This window comes from Ranitomeya imitator, chromosome 4 (assembly GCF_032444005.1).
Source record: "Ranitomeya imitator isolate aRanImi1 chromosome 4, aRanImi1.pri, whole genome shotgun sequence".
NCBI classification, from domain to species: domain Eukaryota; kingdom Metazoa; phylum Chordata; class Amphibia; order Anura; family Dendrobatidae; genus Ranitomeya; species Ranitomeya imitator.
The window spans coordinates 11664273-11688841 of NC_091285.1; the positions used below are offsets into that span (position 1 = coordinate 11664273).

Here is a 24569-nt window from a genome sequence, read left to right on the forward strand (position 1 = left end):
AGAGTACAGAGATATGCACAAAGTGATGTCACAGTACAGGGAAAATAGACGGTGATGTCACAGTACAGTGATAACAGTACCACTCCTGTATATATGCACTGCACAGTACAACTCCTCCTGTATATATACACTGCACAGTACCACTCCTCCTGTATATATACACTGCACAGTACCACTCCTCCTGTTGCAGACAGGATCTTATCATGTATCTCTGTATACAGGGAGCTCCCCCTAGTGGTGGCTGCAGACAGGATCTTATCATGTATCTCTGTATACAGGGAGCTCCCCCTAGTGGTGGCTGCAGACAGGATCTTATGTATCTCTGTATACAGGGAGCTCCCCCTAGTGGTGACTGCAGACAGGATCTTATCATGTATCTCTGTATACAGGGAGCTCCCCCTAGTGGTGGATGCAGACAGAATCTTATCATGTATCTCCGTATACAGGGAGCTCCCCCTAGTGGTGACTGCAGACAGGATCTTATCATGTATCTCTGTATACAGGGAGCTCCCCCTAGTGGTGGCTGCAGACAGGATCTTATCATGTATCTCTGTATACAGGGAGCTCCCCCTAGTGGTGGCTGCAGACAGGATCTTATCATGTATCTCTGTATACAGGGAGCTCCCCCTAGTGGTGGCTGCAGACAGGATCTTATGTATCTCTGTATACAGGGAGCTCCCCCTAGTGGTGACTGCAGACAGGATCTTATCATGTATCTCTGTATACAGGGAGCTCCCCCTAGTGGTGGCTGCTGACAGGATCTTATCATGTATCTCTGTATACAGGGAGCTCCCCCTAGTGGTGGCTGCAGACAGGATCTTATCATGTATCTCTGTATACAGGGAGCTCCCCCTAGTGGTGGCTGCAGACAGGATCTTATGTATCTCTGTATACAGGGAGCTCCCCCTAGTGGTGACTGCAGACAGGATCTTATCATGTATCTCTGTATACAGGGAGCTCCCCCTAGTGGTGGATGCAGACAGAATCTTATCATGTATCTCCGTATACAGGGAGCTCCCCCTAGTGGTGACTGCAGACAGGATCTTATCATGTATCTCCGTATACAGGGAGCTCCCCCTAGTGGTGGCTGCAGACAGGATCTTATCATGTATCTCTGTATACAGGGAGCTCCCCCTAGTGGAGGCTGCAGACAGGATCTTATCATGTATCTCTGTATACAGGGAGCTCCCCCTAGTGGTGACTGCAGACAGGATCTTATCATATATCTCTGTATACAGGGAGCTCCCCCTAGTGGTGACTGCAGACAGGATCTTATCATGTATCTCTGTATACAGGGAGCTCCCCCTAGTGGTGGCTGCAGACAGGATCTTATCATGGATCTCTGTATACAGGGAGCTCCCCCTAGTGGTGGCTGCAGACAGGATCTTATCATGTATCTCTGTATACAGGGAGCTCCCCCTAGTGGTGGCTGCAGACAGAATCTTATCATGTATCTCTGTATACAGGGAGCTCCCCCTAGTGGTGACTGCAGACAGAATCTTATCATATATCTCTGTATACAGGGAGCTCCCCCTAGTGGGGGCTGCAGACAGGAGCTTATCATGTATCTCTATATACAGGGAGCTCCCCCTAGTGGTGGCTGCGGACGGGATCTTATCATGTATCTCTGTATACAGGGAGCTCCCCCTAGTGGTAGCTGCAGACAGGATCTTATCATGTATCTCTGTATACAGGGAGCTCCCCCTAGTGGAGGCTGCAGACAGGAGCTTATCATGTATCTCTGTATACAGGGAGCTCCCCCTAGTGGTGGCTGCGGACGGGATCTTATCATGTATCTCTGTATACAGGGAGCTCCCCCTAGTGGTAGCTGCAGACAGAATCTTATCATGTATCTCTGTATACAGGGAGCTCCCCCTAGTGGTAGCTGCAGACAGAATCTTATCATGTATCTCTGTATATGGGGAGCTCCCCCTAGTGGTGGCTGCAGACAGGATCTTATCATGTATCTCTGTATACGGGGAGCTCCCCCTAGTGGTGGCTGCAGACAGGATCTTATCATGTATCTCTGTATACAGGGAGCTCCCCCTAGTGGTGGCTGCAGACAGGATCTTATCATGTATCTCCGTATACAGGGAGCTCCCCCTAGTGGTGGCTGCAGACAGGATCTTATCATGTATCTCCGTATACAGGGAGCTCCCCCTAGTGGTGGCTGCAGACAGGATCTTATCATGTATCTCTGTATACAGGGAGCTCCCCCTAGTGGTGGCTGCAGACAGGATCTTATCATGTATCTCTGTATACAGGGAGCTCCCCCTAGTGGTGGCTGCAGACAGGATCTTATCATGTATCTCTGTATACAGGGAGCTCCCCCTAGTGGTGGCTGCAGACAGGATCTTATCATGTATCTCTGTATACAGGGAGCTCCCCCTAGTGGTGGCTGCAGACAGGATCTTATCATGTATCTCTGTATACAGGGAGCTCCCCCTAGTGGTGGCTGCAGGCAGGATCTTATCATGTATCTCTGTATACAGGGAGCTCCCCCTAGTGGTGGCTGCAGGCAGGATCTTATCATGTATCTCTGTATACAGGGAGCTCCCCCTAGTGGTGGCTGCAGACAGGATCTTATCATGTATCTCTGTATACAGGGAGCTCCCCCTAGTGGTGACTGCAGACAGGATCTTATCATGTATCTCTGTATACAGGGAGCTCCCCCTAGTGGTGGCTGCAGACAGGATCTTATCATGTATCTCTGTATACAGGGAGCTCCCCCTAGTGGTGGCTGCAGACAGGATCTTATCATGTATCTCTGTATACAGGGAGCTCCCCCTAGTGGTGACTGCAGACAGGATCTTATCATGTATCTCTGTATACAGGGAGCTCCCCTTAGTGGTGGCTGCAGACAGGATCTTATCATGTATCTCTGTATACAGGGAGCTCCCCCTAGTGGTGGCTGCAGACAGGATCTTATCATGTATCTCTGTATACAGGGAGCTCCCCCTAGTGGTGGCTGCAGACAGGATCTTATCATGTATCTCTGTATACAGGGAGCTCCCCCTAGTGGTGGCTGCAGACAGGATCTTATCATGTATCTCTGTATACAGGGAGCTCCCCCTAGTGGTGACTGCAGACAGGATCTTATCATGTATCTCTGTATACAGGGAGCTCCCCCTAGTGGTGGCTGCAGACAGGATCTTTTAGGCTCATGTGGGAAAATGTTGTAAAGCAAAAATGTAAATGTTATTTATTTTTAGAAAACGAAAAGTGAATTACCGTAACAAAAAAGAAATTTAAATTCCTTCAGTAACTGATCACTTTCCGTCGCCTCCATCACTCCTTCTCGTCATCCGTACACAGTTCTTGTAGGATCGATATGATGTGGGGGAAGTATCTGTGGTTAGTTCCCCGACGTGTTTGGCGTAGCCTCCTGCCGAGTCGCGCTTTCTGCGCTTGTACCCAGAAGACATTTTTTACTAGACTTTATGTCCCAATGTTTCCATGTGTAAGTTTTGTTTGTTGACAGTGAATGTGGATGACCCAGTTTACACCCAAAAAACTAGATATCTGACGTGATCCAACACTTCTCACAGCTGAGGGTTTGCTACTTTTGTTTCCAGTGTAAACTATCCCGTGTTAGGGCAACAGTATGATTGCGTATATATATATATATAATACATTATCCCCTGCACTGATACATTGTAACAAACACAGGAGAGAACGTTGTCCTGATGATAACATAGAAAGAATACAGCTGTAACAAACCCTCAGCTGTGTAAAATCTTAGGTCAGGACTGGCTATAAATAAGAATGTGGCCGCAGTCAGAAATTAGAACTATGGTCTGATCGATTCTATGTTCATGTCCCTTTAAGTAGCCAGTAATGTTTTGATACAATGTAACAGTTATTTGTTTTCATTTTAAACTTCTAGTTCCATTCCGAATTGAATTAAAGGGCCGGTGCACCATGAATAGTTTTTTTTTTCTAGCACATCCTTTCCCCTGAGTGGTCCATGGGGGAAACTTCTATTAATTTCCTTTTGCCTCCAATTATTATTACCCCATTCCCCAGGGGTCTTTATTGCTGACTGTTGGCCATGACCTTGGCTATCTACGAGGGAAACAGTCAGCAAGGTGCTGCCGTCCTACCTGCTGACCCTTATCGGAGCTCGTAAGATTGCGGAGATTATTTTACGAAGAACATTGTTTTGTGTTTTTGCCAATCTGAGGCGCAGAGTCGCTCCGCACCTGACACCTCCCTCCATACAACCTGCCTGGGAGGTGTCAGATAAAGGGACGTCGTCCAACATCTGGGATCTGCGCTCACATCGCGCAATGATCTCGGCGTGGACACGACCCTCTGGATCAATGACAGGAACCGTAGATCAGGTAGGATTCTATCTGCACCGATGTAGCAGAGCTGAAGGCGTCATTTAATCGCTTCTTCTTTTCTGACCCGAGTGAAGAGAAAAATCTGGAGAAAAGGACAAAGTCGCTTCCCCTCCACCTGACAAACTCAGCTCTGCTACATCTGGAGAAAATCCCTTCCTTTATCCTGACAGCTCTGCTATTTATCTGAAAAAACTGACAAACACCATTACGACTCTCGGCAAAGTCGGCTCTCGTCAAAGTCGGCTCTGCTAGATCTGACAAACTCGGCTCTGCTGCATTCCTTTAGTCTTGTGTCACCCGCAAACCACTAAAATTGTTGTTTATCAAGGCCGGCCCGAGCTTTCCTTCACAAGTACCCTATGTGGGTGGGTAACATGGGAAGATCACGGGAATCTTGCAATAATCTCATGCGCTTCTCAAATAATACTGCCATACTATGTATAAATAATAACGTGTTAGGTTAGGCTATGGGGTGAACTAGATGGACTTAAAGTCTTCCTTCAACCTTAATAACTATGTTACTATGTATAAATAATGCCGTATCGACATTCACCATCCATATGGATAAATAATACTGCAATGTATCCTCCACACAACACCATCATTCATTGCCTAAATAATACTGCCATACAATATATAAATAATGCCATATCTATATTCATCATCCATATAGATAAATAATACTGCAACATATCCTCCACACAACACCGTCATTCATTGCCTAAATAATACTGCCATACAATATATAAATAATGCCATATCTATATTCATCATCCATATAGATAAATAATACTGCAACATATCCTCCACACAACACGGTCATTCATTGCCTAAATAATACTGCCATACAATATATAAATAATGCCGTATCTATATTCATCATCCATATAGATAAATAATACTGCAACATATCCTCCACACAACACCGTCATTCATTGCCTAAATAATACTGCCATACAATATATAAATAATGCCGTATCTATATTCATCATCCATATAGATAAATAATACTGCAATGTATCCTCCACACAACACCGTCATTCATTGCCTAAATAATACTGCCATACAATATATAAATAATGCCATATCTATATTCATCATCCATATAGATAAATAATACTGCAACATATACTCCACACATCGTCATTCATTGCCTAAATAATACTGCCATACAATATATAAATAATGCCATATCTATATTCATCATCCATATAGATAAATAATACTGCAACATATCCTCCACACAACACCGTCATTCATTGCCTAAATAATACTGCCATACAATATATAAATAATGCCATATGTATATTCATCATCCATATAGATAAATAATACTGCAACATATCCTCCACACAACATCGTCATTCATTGCCTAAATAATACTGCCATACAATATATAAATAATGCCATATCTATATTCATCATCCATATAGATAAATAATACTGCAACATATCCTCCACACAACACCGTCATTCATTGCCTAAATAATACTGCCATACAATATATAAATAATGCCATATCTATATTCATCATCCATATAGATAAATAATACTGCAACATATCCTCCACACAACATCGTCATTCATTGCCTAAATAATACTGCCATACAATATATAAATAATGCCGTATCTATATACATCATCCATATCTTGTGAATGACAAAAAGTAAGGTGTACTCGCTTTTGTATTAGAGGAAGTTGAAGATTATTCATAGAGCCATAGGAGGATGGAATGTCCAGTAGTAGAAGATAATGAAGTGAGACGGTAGTAAATGCCCTATGTCAACATGGATATAATAACGAGCAGAATAGTTATGTATGTTATGAGGGTTGCTGTAGGGGTGAATGTGTGTGACTGTGTACGAAGCGTACCACAGCTTCCTCCCCTGTTCAGGAGCTGCGGTATGTTCTGTACACGGTCAGACACAGGGGTGAGTGTGTCTGACCGTGTATACGGAGCATACCACATCTACTGGGCAGGGGAGGAAGCAAAAGACAATACTGACATTACAGCAGGAGATCACAGAGGATTCATTTTGTGAGGTAAAATATTTCACTAACTGTTTTTAAACAATATTTTACCTCACAAAATATATCCTCTGCGACGTCCTGCTGTAATGTCAGTATTGTCTTTTGCTTCCTCCCCTGCCCAGGAGCTGTGGTATGTTCTGTACATGGTCAGACACAGGGGTGAGTGTGTCTGACCGTGTGCAGAACATACCACATCTCCTGGGCAGGGGAGGAAGCAAAATACAATATTGACATTACAGCAGGGGATCACAGTGGATTCATTTTGTGAGGTAAAATATTTCACTGACTGTTTTTAAACAATATTTTACCTCACAAAATGTATCCTCTGCAATCTCCTGCTGTAATGTCAGTATTGTCTTTTGCTTCCTCCCATGCCCAGGAGATGTGGTATGTTCTGTACACGGTCAGACACAGGGGTGACTGTGTCTGACCGTGTACGGAGCATACCACATCTCCTGGGCATGGGAGGAAGCAAAAGACAATACTGACATTACAGCAGGGGATCACAGAGGATTAATTTTGTGAGGTAAAATATTTCACTGACTATTTTTAAACAATATTTTACCTCACAAAATATATCCTCTGCGATCTCCTGCTGTAATGTCAGTATTGTCTTTTGCTTCGTCCCCTGCCCAGGAGCTGTGGTATGTTCAGTACACGGTCAGGCAGCACATGGGGTAGGTAGACAGATCAAAGAAGAGAGCACAGACGGGAGAAGTCAGCACATGGCGAAAGAGAGAGTGGATAGGTGGGTGAGGACATGGAGGAGAGATTCTCAACGCTGCAAAGCCTGCCCACATTGCGACATTACCGCCCTCCCGATGCGATCGCATCAGGCCTCCATCTATTGTCCATATATTTATATATATTTATAATTTTAAACATTCATTATAAAATAACTGGTTTTTTTACAAATTTTCTTTGCTTCTTTTCCCCCTCTTTGAACGTCTAAAATACACAGTAGATGTTAAGGACCGGCGGAACGCACCAAGTATAGATGATATGAAACTAGGTGCGTTCGCAGTCCGAGGTCCACCGTGCAGGTAAAGACCCTGCTGCTAGTAAGACGGACTATATGGCGGTACTAAGTATACACACATGGGTTAACTTCACCCTGCGTGAAGGAAGCGATGCTGTTGCGTCTCAGGACCGCAGTACCGCACATAGAGCGCGAGCAAGAAGTCAGCGAACTCAACCCCTACTCAGGATTGAAGTCCGATTAGACACTTGCTGGCACAACACCGCAACTGGGTGTGTAAGGAAACTAATAAATAGAATATAAAGGCACGAGAGTGCGTGCGGTGCCGCACTGACGGACACCACTAACCACCCAGGCTTGGGTAAGGAAAGCGCAGAGGAAGCGCACGGCGCCGTACTGGCGGACACAGCAACTGGATGCTGTGATGTGTGTTACGTGCAGATGGCTAGTCGGGCGCTAGATAGCTACCATCATCCGCGAGCAGTCAACAACACTAGGGAGGGATACTTAGGAGCTTTCATCCATCGACATACATCCATCTACACACACACATTATCAAGAGAATACTAGCGCATGGCCGTGCGGTCATGCGCAGTTTATATAGTTGCAGCACAGGAAGCTGCTACAGAAGTTTTGCCCTTTCAGGACCTGCCAAGAGGACCAATGGGATGTGCTGCAGTACCTGAGCATGTGACCCTCGATCTCCAACGGGAGATCTTGCCCTGGGCATGCTCAGTGTGTGTAAATAAGGACTTAGTCCCAGAGAAGCTCACTCGCCGCAGATCAGTGCAGGGTACAACAGGAGAGCCAGAAAAGGCAGCAGTAACCCTCTGCACAGAATCAGTCCCAGCGAGACGCTGTGAGCGACGCCTCCGCTGAGCAGAGCCCACTGCGGCCGAAGCAGAATGGGAGACCGCAGCAGACAGGGATCGAGATTCCCCCTGTGCAGCAGAGGAAACTCGACTCCTAACATTACCCCCCCTCCTAGGGCCCCCCCCTCCTTGGGTCTCGCTACGTTCGAAGGCAGCAATAAGCTGCGGAGCCCGAATGTGCTCAGCAGGCTCCCAGGACCTATCCTCAGGACCGTAACCCTTCCAGTCCACCCAAAAAATTTTTTTGCCACGTACCACCTTGCACCCCAAGATAGCGTTCACCTCGAAATCGTCCGTAGACGAACCCGATGTCCCGGCAGATGACTCAGAAAACCGGGACATGTATACGGGCTTAAGGAGGGACACATGAAAGGTGTCGGTGATACCAAGGCGTGGAGGAAGGGCCAGACGGTAGACCACAGGATTAACCTGTTCGAGGACCTTGAAGGGACCCAAGTAGCGAGGAGCAAATTTAGTGGACTCAACTCGCAGCCTGATGTTATGGGCGGAGAGCCACACCAAGTCGCCAGGAGCAAAGGTCGGGGCGGGACGCCGATGAGCATCAGCGGAGGACCTCATTCTCTCCTTAGAGGCCCGAATGGCATCCTGAGTGCGGTTCCAAATATCTCGTGCCTCCACAGCCCAGTCTGCCACCCTGGAGTCTGCGGAAGACACGGGCATAGGCACAGGTACCCGTGGATGCTGACCATAGTTGAGGAGGAATGGAGTTTGTCCAGTGGAGTCGGCTACGGCGTTGTTCAGCGCAAACTCTGCCCATGATAGCAAGGATGCCCAGTCATCCTGCCTGGCTGAAACAAAATGTCGCAGGTATGTGACCAAGGTCTGGTTGGCCCTCTCTACCAACCCATTCGTCTCGGGATGATAAGCGGAAGAGAGATTCAACTCAATACTGAGAAGACGACACAGCTCTCTCCAGAACCGAGACGCAAACTGGGGACCCCGGTCACTGACAATTTTGTCAGGCATACCATGTAGGCGGAAGATGTGCTTAATGAACAACGCAGCCAAGGCCCGTGCAGAAGGTAACCGTGGTAGCGGCACCAAATGCACCATTTTCGAGAAATGATCGGTGATGACCCAAATGATGGTACAGCCGCGAGACTTGGGCAAACCCACGACAAAGTCCATCCCGACCATCTCCCAGGGCCTATCTGCCACCGGCAAGGGATAGAGCAACCCAGCTGGCCTTTGACGCGGAGATTTATTTTTGGCGCAGGAGACACACGCCAGAATATAATCCCTGACATCCCGGACCATATGCGGCCACCAGTATGTCCTCGCCAGTAGCTCAGATGTCCTCTTTGTCCCAAAGTGTCCACCCACCCTGGACGAATGAGCCCAAGAGAGAACCTCCGGTCGCAAATTAATGGGCACAAAAGTCTTGCCCGGAGGCACAGACTCCAGCAAAACCGGCGCTACGGTTCTCAGGCTCTCAGAAGGGACAATAAGCCGAGGCTCCTCTTCCTCCTCTTCAGTTGACATAAGGGAGCGAGAGAGAGCGTCAGCACGAATATTCTTCTCCCCGGCGAGAAAATGAAGAGAAAAGTGGAACCGGGAAAAGAACAAGGACCATCTGGCTTGGCGAGAATTTAGCCACTGGGCTGTTTGTAAGTAGACCAAATTTTTGTGGTCCGTGTAAACCTGGAAGGGAAACCGCGCACCTTCCAGAAGATGTCTCCACTCTGAAAAGGCCAACTTCATTGCTAGCAGCTCCCTATCCCCGATGGAGTAGTTTCTCTCCGCTGGCGAGAAGGTCTTAGAGAAGAAGAAGCATGGATGCTTCCGACCTTGAGCATCCTTCTGATAGAGGACTGCTCCAGCACCAACGGATGAGGCATCCACCTCCATTAGGAACGGCTTATCCACATCGGGACGATGTAAGATGGGAGCGCTAGCAAAGTGGGACTTAATAGAAGTGAAGGCCTTGGAGACCTCTTCCAACTACAATTTAGGATTCGCTCCCTTCTTGGTGAGGGCTACCAAGGGAGCTACCAGAGTTGAGAAGTGGGGAATGAACTGGCGGTAATAGTTAATGAACCCCATAAAGCGCTGCACCGCTTTAAGAGAATGGGGCTCTTGCCAGTCCATCACAGCCTGTAGTTTGGCAGGATCCATAGCCAATCCCTGGGCGGAGATGATATAGCCCAGGAACGGTAAAGACTCCTGCTCAAACATACACTTCTCCAACTTAGCGTAAAGAGAGTTTGCCCGTAGGAGGTCGAAGACTCTGCCAACATCTCTCCGGTGGGAGTCAATATCTGGAAAAAAAGATGAGAATATCATCCAGATAGACTACAACTGAGGTGGAAAGCATATCCCGGAAGATGTCGTTGACAAAGTCTTGAAAAACGGCTGGGGCATTACAGAGCCCGAAGGGCATCACCAGATACTCATAGTGCCCATCTCTGGTGTTAAACGCCGTTTTCCATTCATCCCCCTCACGGATGCGAATCAGGTTGTAAGCACCCCGCAGATCTAGTTTAGTAAATACCCTTGCTCCCCGAAGCCTATCGAAGAGCTCGGATATCAAGGGCAAAGGATACTTGTTCTTAACGGTGATAGCGTTAAGACCCCTGTAGTCTATGCATGGACGTAGTTCCCCATTCTTCTTCTGCACGAAGAAGAACCCTGCCCCAGCAGGTGACACTGACTTCCTGATAAACCCTCTTGCCAGATTCTCTTGAATGTACTGAGACATGGCCTCCGTCTCCGGGAGAGATAATGGATAAACTCGACCCCGGGGAGGCTCCGCACCAGGCAAGAGATCGATAGGACAGTCATAGGGGCGATGGGGCGGAAGGGTCTCCGCCGCCTTTTTGGAGAATACGTCTGCGTAAGACCAATATTGCTTGGGGAGAGAGGATAGATCTGCGGGTACCTCAGTAGTAGCAACCTGAACGCACTCTCGGTGACACCTACCCCCACATGATTCACCCCATCCCAGAATTCTGCCTGAGGACCACTCGATGTGAGGAGAGTGGTACCGTAGCCAAGGTATCCCCAACAGGACCTCATCAATACCCTCCGGAATGATGAGCAGAGAAATAATCTCCTGATGGGATGGCGACATGGACAGAGTAAAAGGGATGGTCTGATGTGTTATCTGTGCGGGGAGTGTCGACCCATTCACCACTCGTACCGTTACTGGTTGAGGTAGCATAACCAGGGGTATTGCGTGACGTTGGGCGAAGGCAGAAGACATAAAATTGCCCTCCGCCCCAGAATCCACGCAGAGGTCTACCGAGTGGGAGGATGAGCCAAAGGTAATTGTCCCCTTAAAGGACAATTTGGAGGCAAACTTCGCAGTGTCTAGTGCACCTCCACCTACTACCACTAGACGCTGACGTTTCCTCGACCGCTGATGACATCTGGTGGCAAGATGTCCTGACTGTTGGCATACATGGCAACCCTGTAGTGCACGAGCGGTCTGGGACTTAGATCCCGCTCGTGACACCACCTTAGGTTCCTGGAACTCAGGAGCCTGGACTGGAGATTCCAAAGGTTTGGCGAAGGTAGGAGCCAGCCGAAACCTCTGCCTACACTGGGCTCGCTCTAACCTCCGCTCGTGAAAACGGAGGTCAATGCGAGTAGATACTGTTATTAACTCTTCCAGTGTGGCGGGAATCTCCCTAGCGGCCAGAGCATCCTTAACGTGGTCAGCCAGCCCCCTCCAAAATATAGGGATAAGGGCTTTATCCGACCACTCCAGCTCAGATGCTAGAGTGCGGAAGTGAACGGCAAAAAGGCTGACCAAGGACGAGCCCTGAGTCAGTGCCAACAGTTGGAGCGCCGTATCATGGGTGACACGAGGTCCTAGAAAGACCTGTTTCAGAGTGCTCAGGAATAACGGAGCACTCTGCACCACATGATCGCCACGCTCCCACAGCGGCGTAGCCCACTGCAGCGCCCTGTCCGACAATAAGGAAATTATAAAGCCCACCTTAGCCCGCTCTGTAGGGAAACGAGAGGCCAGAAGCTCGAGATGTATAGAGCACTGACTCACGAAACCCCTACAGGACTTACTGTCACCAGAAAATTTCTCTGGTAGCGGGAGGCGAGATAGCGTCGGTGCAGGGGCGGCAGTGGACAAGGTAGCTGCAGCCACACTTGCAGCCTGAACAGCGACAGCAGTAACATCCACAGCTGAGGTTGAACGCTCTAGAGCCGCCAACCTTCCCTCCAGCTGCTGGATGTACCGCTGTAGACGCTGATCGTCCGTCATTACTAGCCAGACCTTGGCGCTAGTATTATGTTAAGGACCGGCGGAACGCACCAAGTATAGATGATATGAAACTAGGTGCGTTCGCAGTCTGAGGTCCACCGTGCAGGTAAAGACCCTGCTGCTAGTAAGACGGACTATATGGCGGTACTATGTATACACACATGGGTTAACTTCACCCTGCGTGAAGGAAGCGATCCTGTTGCGTCTCAGGACCGCAGTACCGCACATAGAGCGCGAGCAAGAAGTCAGCGAACTCAACCCCTACTCAGGATTGAAGTCCGATTAGACACTTGCTGGCACAACACCGCAACTGGGTGTGTAAGGAAACTAATAAATAGAATATAAAGGCACGAGAGTGCGTGCGGTGCCGCACTGACGGACACCACTAACCACCCAGGCTTGGGTAAGGAAAGCGCAGAGGAAGCGCACGGCGCCGTACTGGCGGACACAGCAACTGGACGCTGTGATGTGTGTTATGTGCAGATGGCTAGTCAGGCGCTAGATAGCTACCATCATCCGCGAGCAGTCAACAACACTAGGGAGGGATACTTAGGAGCTTTCATCCATCGACATACATCCATCTACACACACACATTATCAAGACAATACTAGCGCATGGCCGTGCGGTCATGCGCAGTTTATATAGTTGCAGCACAGGAAGCTGCTACAGAAGTTTTGCCCTTTCAGGACCTGCCAAGAGGACCAATGGGATGTGCTGCAGTACCTGAGCATGTGACCCTCGATCTCCAACGGGAGATCTTGCCCTGGGCATGCTCAGTGTGTGCAAATAAGGACTTAGTCCCAGAGAAGCTCGCTCGCCGCAGATCAGTGCAGGGTACAACAGGAGAGCCAGAAAAGGCAGCAGTAACCCTCTGCACAGAATCAGTCCCAGCGAGACGCTGGGAGCGGCGCCTCCGCTGAGCAGAGCCCACTGCGGCCGAAGCAGAATGGGAGACCGCAGCAGACACGGATCGAGATTCCCCCTGTGCAGCAGAGGAAACTCGACTCCTAACAGTAGATATGTCAGGAGGATATACACACGTGGTCAAAGTTGTTGGCACCTCTCGTTCAATGACAGAAAACCCCACAATGGTCACAGAAATAACTTGAATCTGACGAAAGTAAAAATAAAAAGATCTATGAAAATGAACAAGTGAAAGTCAGACGTTGCTTTTCAGCCATGCTTCCACAGAACTGAAAAAAAAAGTAAAACTCATGAAATCGGCCTGGACAGAAATGATGGGACCTTAACGTAATATTTTATTGCACGACCTTCTGAGGCAATCACACGATTCCTATAACTGTCAATGAGACTTCTGCACCTCTCGACAGGTATTTTGGCAGCTCCTCAAGAGCGACCTGCTCCCGTTGTCTCGTGTTTGAAGGTCGCCTTTTGTTTCAGCTCTTTCCAAAGATGCTCAATAGGATTTTGGTCAGGGCTCATAGAAGCCGCTTCAGAAAAATCCAATGTTTCCTTTTAGCCATTCTTGGGTGCTTTTAGCTGTGTGTTTTGGGTCATTATCCTGCTGCAACTGAGACCAAGCTTTCTGACACTGGGCAGCACATTTCTCTCCACTATCCCTTGATATTCTTGAGATTTCATTGTACCCTGCACAGATTCAAGACACCCTGTGCCAGATGCAGCAAATCAGCCCCAGAACATAACAGAGCCTCCTCCATGTTTCACAGTAGGGACAGTGTTCTTTTATTGGTATGTGTAATAATTATATGGGTACTACGGAATCTGATAGCATGGGATAAAGCCAGTCTGAGAGCAAAGTTGCAGCAATAGATGTATTTACTCAAAAACAGAAATGTAAACAGAACTAACACAGATATTTTATTATTATTATTATTATTATTTATTTATATAGCACCATTGATTCCATGGTGCTGTACATGAGAAGGGGTTACATACAAGTTACAAATATCACATACAGTAAACAAACTAACAATGACGGACTGATACAGAGGGGCGAGGACCCTGCCCTTGCGGGCTTACATTCTACAGGATTATGGGGAAGGAGACAGTAGGTTGAGGGTTGCAGGAGCTCCGGTGTTGGTGAGGCGGTAGCTCCGGTATTGGTGAGGCGGTAGCTCCGGTGTTGGTGAGGCGGTAGCTCCGGTATTGGTGAGGCGGTAGCTCCGGTGTTGGTGAGGCGGTAGCTCCGGTATTGGTGAGGCGGTAGCTCCGGTGTTGGTGAGGCGGTAGCTCCGGTAGTGGTGAGGTGGCAGCAGGGTCAGTGCAGGCTGTAGGCTTTCCTGAAGAGATGGGTTTTCAGGTTCCGTCTGAAGGATCCGACTGTGGTTGATAGTCGGACGTGTTGGGGCAGAGAGTTCCAGAGGATGGGGGATATTCGGGAGAAGTCTTGGAGGCGATTGGATGAGGAGCGAATAAGTGTGGAGGAGAGAAGGAGGTCTTGGGAGGACCGGAGGTCACGTGAGGGAAGATATCGAGAGATTAGTTCAGAGATATATGGAGGAGACAGGTTGTGGATGGCTTTGTAGGTCAGTATTAGCAATTTGAACTGGATACGCTGAGGGAATGGGAGCCAGTGAAGAGATTTGCAGAGGGGGGAAGCGGAGGAGTAGCGAGGAGAGAGATGGATTAGTCGGGCAGCAGAGTTAAAGATGGACTGGAGAGGTGCAAGGGTGTTAGCAGGGAGGCCACAGAAAAGGATGTTGCAGTAGTCAAGGCGGGAAATGATGAGGGCGTGCACAAGCATTTTAGTAGATTGGGGGTTGAGGAAAGGACGGATCCTGGAGATACTTTTGAGCTGGAGGCGACAGGAGGTGGAAAGAGCTTGGATGTGTGGTTTGAAGGACAGGGCAGAGTCGAAGGTTACTCCGAGGCAGCGGACTTCGGGTACAGGGGAAAGCATGATGTCATTGACTGCGATAGATAGGTCAAGTAAGGAAGATTTGTGGGATGGAGGAAAGATGATGAGTTCAGATTTGTCCAGATTTGTCCATATTTCTGCAATTGTAACGAGGTCCTCAGCTCTATATAGAAAATAGCCAACAGGATAGCGAACAAAACATAGTACAGATATTCCTGCAATAGTAACGAGGTCCTCAGCCCTATGTAGAAAATCACAGCAAACTGAGTAGCGGGGCGCGACCGCTAATGTGATCCAGTCCAGCAAGGAAATGATGTGGAAGCAAAGAAGACACTTAAACGAGGAAGTCCAATAAGGTTACAGTGCAAATGCACACAGTACTTAAATGATGAAGTCCAGCAAGACTTGATCACACGTGTGCACAGTACTTGTTAGTAGGAGTCCATTAGTTCACAGATGATGCGTCATGTGAATGACGTCCTGGAAAAGAGAGGACGAGGGGAGAAAGAGGGAGAGCGCTATCTAAGCGTAGTAGATGAGTGGATCTTTCTTGGAGGGAAAAGCACAGCTTGAATCTTGCTCACCTGGTGTGGTTGTGCAAAGAGGCACAACACTGGGAAAAGTTTGGTACACAAAGGAAATCCTTCCACTGGTGTGCTGCACGTCGCAGCAGTTCCAGAGGCGAGAGGTAGCTGAATGGGGTGAGGCAGACCACCGAGTAGTGAGCAGCACAAGCAGGGAGTTAACCAGCAAACAGGCAGATGCTACGGAGCCACAAAATACTCAGGCACAGGTGAACACAAGACCCAGACTTAAATAATCAGGACCGACAAGAAGTTCCATGACAGGGCGAGATCCAAGACTCCATCTTAAATCAGGGCGATTTTTTATGACTTTTTTTTCCAACAGTGTCCTACTTGGTTGTCTCCCATGACGTCCACTTTGGCTCATACAACGAAGGATGGTGCGATCTGACACTGATGTTCCTTGAGCTTGAAGTTCACCTTTAATCTGTTTAGAAGTTTTTCTGGGATCTTTTGTTACCATTCGTATTATCCGTCTCTTTGATTTGTCATCAATGTTCCTCCTGCGTCCACGTCCAAGGAGGTCGGCTACAGTCCCAGGGATCTTACATTTCTGAATAATATGTGCAGCTGCAGGCACAGGAACATCAAGCTGCTTGGAGATGGTCTGATAACTTTTACCTTTAACATGTTTGTCTTCTATCTAATCTCCCGAGACAACTCTTTCCTTCGCTTCCTCTGGTCCTTGTTGAGTGTGATACTCACCATGTCACCACACAGCACAGTGAGGATCTGTAGCCCTATATACCGGCCACGCACTGATTCCAGTATTGTAGACTCCTGTGATGCCAGTTAGTGGACAGTACCTGTCTACCTTCAACCATTATGGTCTCTTGGCCCTATCAGGCACCCGTCGCCTAGTACTAGTGATGTCACCATAACCAGGCCCCCACTAACCAATATAACTGCACAAAATTTAGAAATAAACATTTCTGACATGCAAAAACAAAACCCCAAAAAATTAGTGACCAATATAGCCCCCTTTCTTTATGATGACACTCAGCAGCCTCCATCCATAGATTTTGTCAGTGGCTTGATCTGTTTACGACCAACATTGCGTGCAGCAGCCACCACAGCCTCCAGACACTGCTCCGAGAGGTGGACTGTTTTTCCTCCCTGTAGATCTCACATTTTATGAGGGACCACAGGTTCTCTATGGGGTTCACATCAGGTGAACAAGGGGCCATGTAATTATTTGTTCTTCTTTGAGACCTTTACTGGCCAGCCACGCTGTGGAGTAGTTGGAGGCATGTGATGGAGCATTGTCCTGTATGAAAATCATGATACCGACTTCTTCCTGTACCACTGCTTGAAGAAGTTGTCTTCCAGAAACTGGCAGTAGATCTGGGAGTTGAGCTTCACTCCATCCTCAACCCGGAAAGGCCCCACAAGTTCATCTTTGATGATCCCAGCCCATACCAGTCCCCACCTCCACCTTGCTGGCGTCTGAGTCGGAGTGGAGCTCTCTGCCCTTTACTGATCCGGCCTCCGGCCCGTCCATCCGGTCCATCAAGAGTCACTCTCATTTCATCAGTCCATAAAACCTTTGAATAGTCAGTCTTAACATGTTTCTTGGCCCAGTCTTGACGTTTAATCTTATGTTTCTTGTTCAGAGGTGATCGTTTTTCAGCCTTCCTTACCTTGGCCGTGTCCCTGAGTATCGCCCACCTTGTGCTTTTTGTTACTCCAGCTCTGAAATACGGCAAAACTGGTGGCAAATGGCATCTTGGCCGCTTCACGCTTTATTTTCCTCAATTCATGGGCAGTTATTTTGCGCCTTTTTTTGCCCAACACGCTTCTTGCGACCCTGTTGGCTATTTGCCATGAAACGCTTGATTGTTCGGTGATCACGCTTCAAAAGTTTGGCAATTTCAAGACTGCTGCATCCCTCTGCAAGACATCTCACAATATTGGACTTTTCAGAGAACGTCAAATCTCTCTTCTGACCCATTTTGCCAAAGGAAAGGAAGTTGCCTAATAATTACGCACACCTTATATAGGGTTCTGATGTCATTAGACAACACCCCTCCTCATTACAGAGATGCACATCACCTGATTTACTTAATTGGTAGTTGGCTCTAAAGCCTGAACAGCTTGGAGTAGGACAACTTGTATAAAAAGTATCATGTGATCAAAATACAACTTGCCGAATAATTCTGCACATGGTGTATTACTGTCATGCAATGCATAAATAATGCCGTCCATCCCCATCCATATATTCGTCACCTAATAGTGTAATTAATTGCCTAATAATACCACAATAAATTCTCCACAAAACACTGACATTAATTTCCTAAATAATACTGCCATATAATGTATAAATAATACTGCCATATAATGTATAAATAATACCATCATATTGTTTCTACATAACCTTACTTTATAATATCCTGCAATATTTTGAAATAATACTGTCACACGATGAATAAATGACACCGCTCTATCCAAATATGCCTAACATATATTTTCCACACCACTCAATGCACAAGTAACGCTACCATATAATGTATAAATAATGCCGCCATACAGTGACCACATGCCCCTTGCTATATATTCTGCATACAATCATGTTATTAACTTCCTAAATAATACTGCCATACTCCACACAATACCGCCATTCATTGCCCAATAACTCTTGGTGAATAGAATTAGCGCTGATGACAGCCCGGTGTTTCAGGCTCTATAGACGGACGAATTCTTCTAAGGGTCAAAGACAAATAATGCCGACACCATTGTCACAGACTACAAAAGAGACGACGATGAGTTATAAACCCGCCATTATAAGTATTACACCGTGATGGAGATACGATTACACACGCGGCTCGGCCAGAAACATAGAACCGCTGAAGTGATCAGACACCGATATCGCAGCCAACGGGAGCGACAAGACGAATATTCCAGTTTGTTTTTTTTCAAGAAAATTTCAAGAGCAACGATTGATGTAATATTGTTGTTGTTGGCAAAAGTTAAAATAAGTCAGATGAAAAGATCAGTAGATGATTGAGTATGTGGATGTAGCAGAGCTAAGTATGTGGATGTAGCAGAGCAGACTATGTGGATGTAGCAGAGCAGACTATGTGGATGTACAGAGCTGAGTATGTGGATATAACAGAGCAGAGAATGTGGATGTAGCAGAGCAGAGTATGTGAATATAACAGAACAGAGTATGTGGATGTAGCATAGCACTTCATGTGGATGTAGCAGAGCAGAGTATGTGGATGTAGCAGAGTATGTGGATGTAGCAGAGCTGAGTATGTGGATGTAGCAGAGCAGAGTATGTGGATGGAGCAGAGCAGAGTATGTGGATATAACAGAGCAGAGTATGTGGATGTAGCAGAGCAGAGTATGTGGATATAACAGAGCAGAGTATGTGGATGGAGCAGAGCAGAGTATGTGGATGGAGCAGAGCAGAGTATGTGGATGTAGCAGAGTATGTGGATATAACAGAGCAGAGTATGTGGATGGAACAGAGCAAAGTATGTGGATGTAGCAGAGCAGAGTATGTGAATGTAGCAGAGCAGAGTATGTGGATGTAGCAGAGCAGAGTATGTGGATATAACAGAGCAGAGTATGTGGATGGAGCAGAGCAGAGTATGTGCATGTAGCAGTGCAGAGTATGTGGATGTAGCAGAGTATGTGGATGTAGCAGTGCAGAGTATGTGGATGTAGCAGTGCAGAGTATGTGGATGTAGCAGAGCAGAGTATGTGGATATAACAGAGCAGAGTATGTGGATGTAGCAGAGCAGAGTATGTGGATGTAGCAGAGCAGAGTATGTGAATGTAGCAGAGCAGAGTATGTGGATATAACAGAGCAGAGTATGTGGATGGAGCAGAGCAGAGTATGTGGATGTAGCAGAGCAGAGTATGTGGATATAACATAGCAGAGTATGTGGATATAACATAGCAGAGTATATGGATGTAGCAGAGCAGAGTATGTGGATATAACATAGCAGAGTATGTGGATGTAGCAGAGCAGAGTATGTGGATGTAGCAGAGCAGAGTATGTGGATATAACATAGCAGAGTATGTGGATGTAGCAGTGCAGAGTATGTGGATGTAGCAGAGCAGAGTATGTGGATATAACATAGCAGAGTATGTGGATGTAGCAGAGCAGAGTATGTGGATGTAGCAGAGCAGAGTATGTTGGCAGTTTGGGGAATTTCATCGCTGTGCAGCAACCTGATCTCCCGGAGTCCTACGTTATACCGGGGTTTACTTTAAAGGGACAGCGCACCTACCACCCATCCTCTCCCCATTTGCTCTCCACACTAAATCCTTAAAGGAACAGTAGTGAAGGTCATTGGTACAATGTATGCGGTGCAGCGCCACCAGATCAGGGGTTTTATAGGAGCCACAGGATTTAGGGATCTCTCCCAGAACAATCTACCCACCAACAAAGATTTTCTGTGTTATGAACGTTCTAGAACTTCCGATATGACATTTTCTTCTTCCTGCAGCCAAACCTGTTTCTCCTACAGTCCCGTGGTGGAATTTACTTGCTTCACCTGAAATTTCCTATTTGACACCAGTTCAAGAATGTGATCACGAAGCAGAAAGTCCCGGCCCCTCGTCATTAGATCATAGCCAAGAAATGTAGATTTAGATCTTTATCGAGATGCATCTCCTGAGTTATCTATTAACAGTTTATGGGGTGTCAACATTTTCCGCTTCTGATGCTTATACCACCGATTGAAAATGATAAGCCGTGCCAAAAAGTGGTCAAAGGCCAGATCGTGAAGATCTACCCCTGGGTGTATGTGGGGGGGGAGTGAGAATGGTAATTATGTCACTGACACTTTTAGGAATTGGGTTTAGGTAAATGGAGAACCTGTGGGTCCTGGTCAAGGTAGTCCCAACGGCCTACAACCATTCCCCATGGGCAATGTGATCCTCGATAACCTCCCTCCACTTCAAAGACCTGAAGGTCAACTTCCTTTATGGTTAGGAACATAGGGTACCAAAGATACAGACCTTCACTCCCCCCCCCCCAGATAAGGACCACCTATAAGGTGATATGGAGGTCATCTCCTTCCACTCCCAAAAACATGCTTGGAAAAATGGGAATGCTGCCATCAAGACTTGGAGCCATGGAAATGTTTAAAGGGCCACTTGATCGTGATCTTGGTTCCTTATTTTACTGGTCACTGGGTGATGGGAAATAAACATCGTGAGGGTAGAAATTGTGCCTTGGCCCACAGGGCCATCAAGACAAGACTACCTGGTGCCTGTTGGTTTGATGAGTCAGGTCCACTAGAGTAGGAGCCACCCTTCACAACTTCACGTTCAGGCAGATAGCAGAGCCCCTATGATATCCATACATCCTCAGGTGACATAAATACATGGTAAAACACATTCTTGACCCCCCTCCAAAAAAAAACCTGTTGAAATCCATAAAAGTAGTAGAGGGTCTTTGATGTCCATCATTACAAAGTTGAAAATCAGGTTCTTCTGACCACATCAAGTGAGTTGACCTCTTTTTTTCCTCTCTTCTAGATAATCGAAAAATCTCCAATTTGACCAAAAACATTATGTTTTCCAACTATCTATCCTTAGGAGTAAAAATGAATTTTAAGTCATGGTTGATGTTACTGGCTTCCTTCAGTTTGCTTACCTCCGTGTTCCTCTTCGTGTATTTAAAGTTCACATCTGACACAGAAGAAGAAGCCCACCTTCACCATTTACCCAAGGAGGTCACCTGCCCAGCTTCTATCCCTAACGAATCGGATAAATCTCCAACCAACATAACCAGTGGTGGTGGCATCTTCTTCCTGGAGACCTCAGAAAGGACTAGTCCGTCCTTCCAGGTGATGTGTGCAGTGGAATCAACAGCCAGAGCCAATCCCCACACAAAAATAACCATTATGATGAATGGGTTAAAGGGCAACAACCAATCACTGCCTCAAAATTTTGGCATTTCCTTTCTTAGTTGCTTCTCGAATGTAGAGTTTGTTCCCCTGGACTTCAAGAAACTGTTTTCAGATACCCCTCTGAGCACATGGTACTCCAAGGTTGAAAGACACGCAGAATTGGTCGACTACCCGACTCTGTCAGATGCCTGCCGGTTGGCCATCCTTTGGAAATGGGGTGGAATTTACCTGGACACCGACTTTATTATTCTCAAAAATTTACTAACTATTACAAATGCGATGGCCTTACAATCATTGTACATAGTCAACGGAGCCTTCCTCACCTTCCAACCTAGGCACAAGTTCATAGAGCTCAGCATGAAAGACTTTGTGAAAACTTACAACTACTGGCTGTATGGCCATCAAGGTCCTCAGCTTCTGACACGGGTCTACAAGCAGTGGTGTGGGACCCGTAGACTGAGGGACAAGAACAGTTGTCGGGGGGTGAATGTTCTTCCCAAGGAAACCTTCTACCCAGTTGACTGGCAGGACTGGAAAAAGTACTTTGAGGTGATTGAGGTGGAAGAGATTAAGACACTCTTGAGGAACAGCTATGGGGTGCATCTCTGGAACAAAAAAAGCCAAGGTCAACAACTGCTGAAAGGATCTTTTTTGGAACATCTTCAGTTGGAGTATTGTCCTTCAACGAACAGTCTAATGAAAATGTATCTTTAAGGATAGGTCAAAGGAACTGTTACATTGTGACCCAACCCAATCTACGAATGATCAACATTGTTTAATGGGGAGGTGCTCTGAGTGTTTGGGTAACCGCGCTTAAGGGCCTGGAACCCATGCTGATCTATAGTCCCTACATTTGAGGATCTATAGTCTCTACCACCACATTTGAGCCCATTGGTCTATGTTGTCAGTGGAGATGATTATTTTTGACAGAGTCATTTTGTCTTTCAAGGAAGCCCCAGATATGTTCGCATTGACCCTTTTGTAGGAGATATGCATGAAATACAATAGCTAAGCCTCCCATGCATATTCATGCTTACTACTGATGGGGAAAGAGGAGTCAGCAGCTGTCAGACACTTCTGGTGGTGCATCAGCGCTATTTGCAACAAAAGGATCAAGTATGTTGAAAATCAACAGCCCCATCTTTTTACCTATGACATGTCACTAGGGAAGACTCAGAACACTTCTATACACACTAGATGGGTGTCCACTCACACCATGTTGACTGGTCGTGCCAACATTTTTATAATGCGTATGGCCACCTTTTGTGACTGGAGTGGGGTAGCTGCTCTTTGACTCTTTATATCACAGCAGGAAGTTGTTTGCTTTTTTACAAATGGTGGGGTATTGCCAATGTCCTTTCTTTAGGGACATCCTTCAGATGAGATGTCCTTCAGATGTAGGCAAGTCTTCAGATGAGATGTCCTTCAGCTGTAGGCGAATCTACACATGAGATGTCCTTCAGCTGTAAACAAGTCTTCAGATGAGCTGTCCTTCAACTGTAGATAAGTCTTCAGATGAGCTGTCCTTCAGCTGTAGATAAGTCTTCAGATGAGATGTCCTTCAGCTGTAGATAAGTCTTCAGATGAGATGTCCTTCAGATGTAGGCAAATCTTCACATGAGATGTCCTTCAGCTGTAGGCAAGTCTTCAGATGAGATGTCCTTCAAATGTAGAAAAGCCTTCATGTGAGATGTCCTTCAGATGTAAACAAATCTTCAGATGAGATGTCCTTCAGATGTAGGCAAATCTTCAGATGAGCGGTCCTTCAGTTGTAGATAAGTCTTCAGTTGAGATGTCCTTCAGATGTAGAGAAGTCTTTTATGACCGCCTGTACTTATAGCTGAACATTTTTAGTTTTAAATTACTGCACAATTTCTCATTCTGACTTTATGGTAGCTGTAAATGGCGTCATCGTGGAGTTACGAATATGGTTGTTGTTAACAATGGATCATATAGTGGCATTTATAGTCTGGACGACAAGAAAGTTCTCATATCTCGGTCTTGTATATATTTATTGATCTCTCGATTACCTATCTAAGCTCTAGAGAAAGGCTCACACCTTGAGCCGAAACGTCTCAAATACTTTTGGTGTGAAATACAATTTTTTTCATGTTTTTTTGTGTGTTATGTTTCGATTGTAACTTCTCATCTATCTAACCATCCATCATCTATCTCATCTTTAGGGTTCTGCTCTTTATGTGCCATCATTTATAGTCATACCTTTCAAGCATTCAACCTCAATTCCTCTTTTATGTGAAATGGACAAAAATCACATCGTCAATATACTGGCTGAACCCGGAACCCGCTCTGGGGTTTCCCTTGTTTACAGATCTAGACCTAAACTCCTCCAATTCTAAATATTTGGGCATTGAGAGTATATATAGAGAAAAGCTGTAGACCATAAACTGGAGATCACCAAAATAGATACAAAATACTCTTTATTGAATACAAGACCAACATACAAAATAAAAACAATTAAAAGTCATCCAACATGACAGATGTAAACCCCAAATAGCTTATAATAAAGCTTAGAGCAACCCCTCCCTAGGCCAATGTACAGAATGTACATAGCAGTCAATACACAGAGTTACTGCGCAAAATTCCACATAGTAATGACCACATAAAAAGCAATATATAGTGAATCACCCTGCACATAACTTGCTGTGGACCGAGAACCAAATGTATTATGAAGGTCTGTGAATGGCACAGAACAATATCACATTGTACCATTACCCCTGTACTACAGAATCTACCATACCACTGATGAAAAATAGCCATGCAATAGTATATTTGAAACAGCAGGAATA

The 24569-nt window shown here is 46.3% G+C and overlaps 1 protein-coding gene across 2 annotated transcripts in view; it reads left to right on the plus strand.

Annotated features, from left to right (window-relative positions):
* The window catches only part of A4GALT (alpha 1,4-galactosyltransferase (P1PK blood group)), a 42527-nt gene extending 18651 nt beyond the window's left edge, over positions 1–23876 (plus strand). The window contains exons 1-2 of one of the 2 annotated variants that reach the window (XM_069763028.1): positions 4236–4343; positions 21389–23876. In XM_069763028.1, the coding sequence (XP_069619129.1) occupies positions 21424–22476 (1053 nt within the window). In that variant the 5' untranslated portion in view covers positions 4236–4343; positions 21389–21423 and the 3' untranslated portion in view covers positions 22477–23876. Of the gene's footprint in view, positions 1–4235; positions 4344–21388 lie in introns of those variants that run through there. The other variant, XM_069763029.1, reaches the window with a different exon arrangement.
* Positions 23877–24569: the final 693 nt, after the last annotated feature.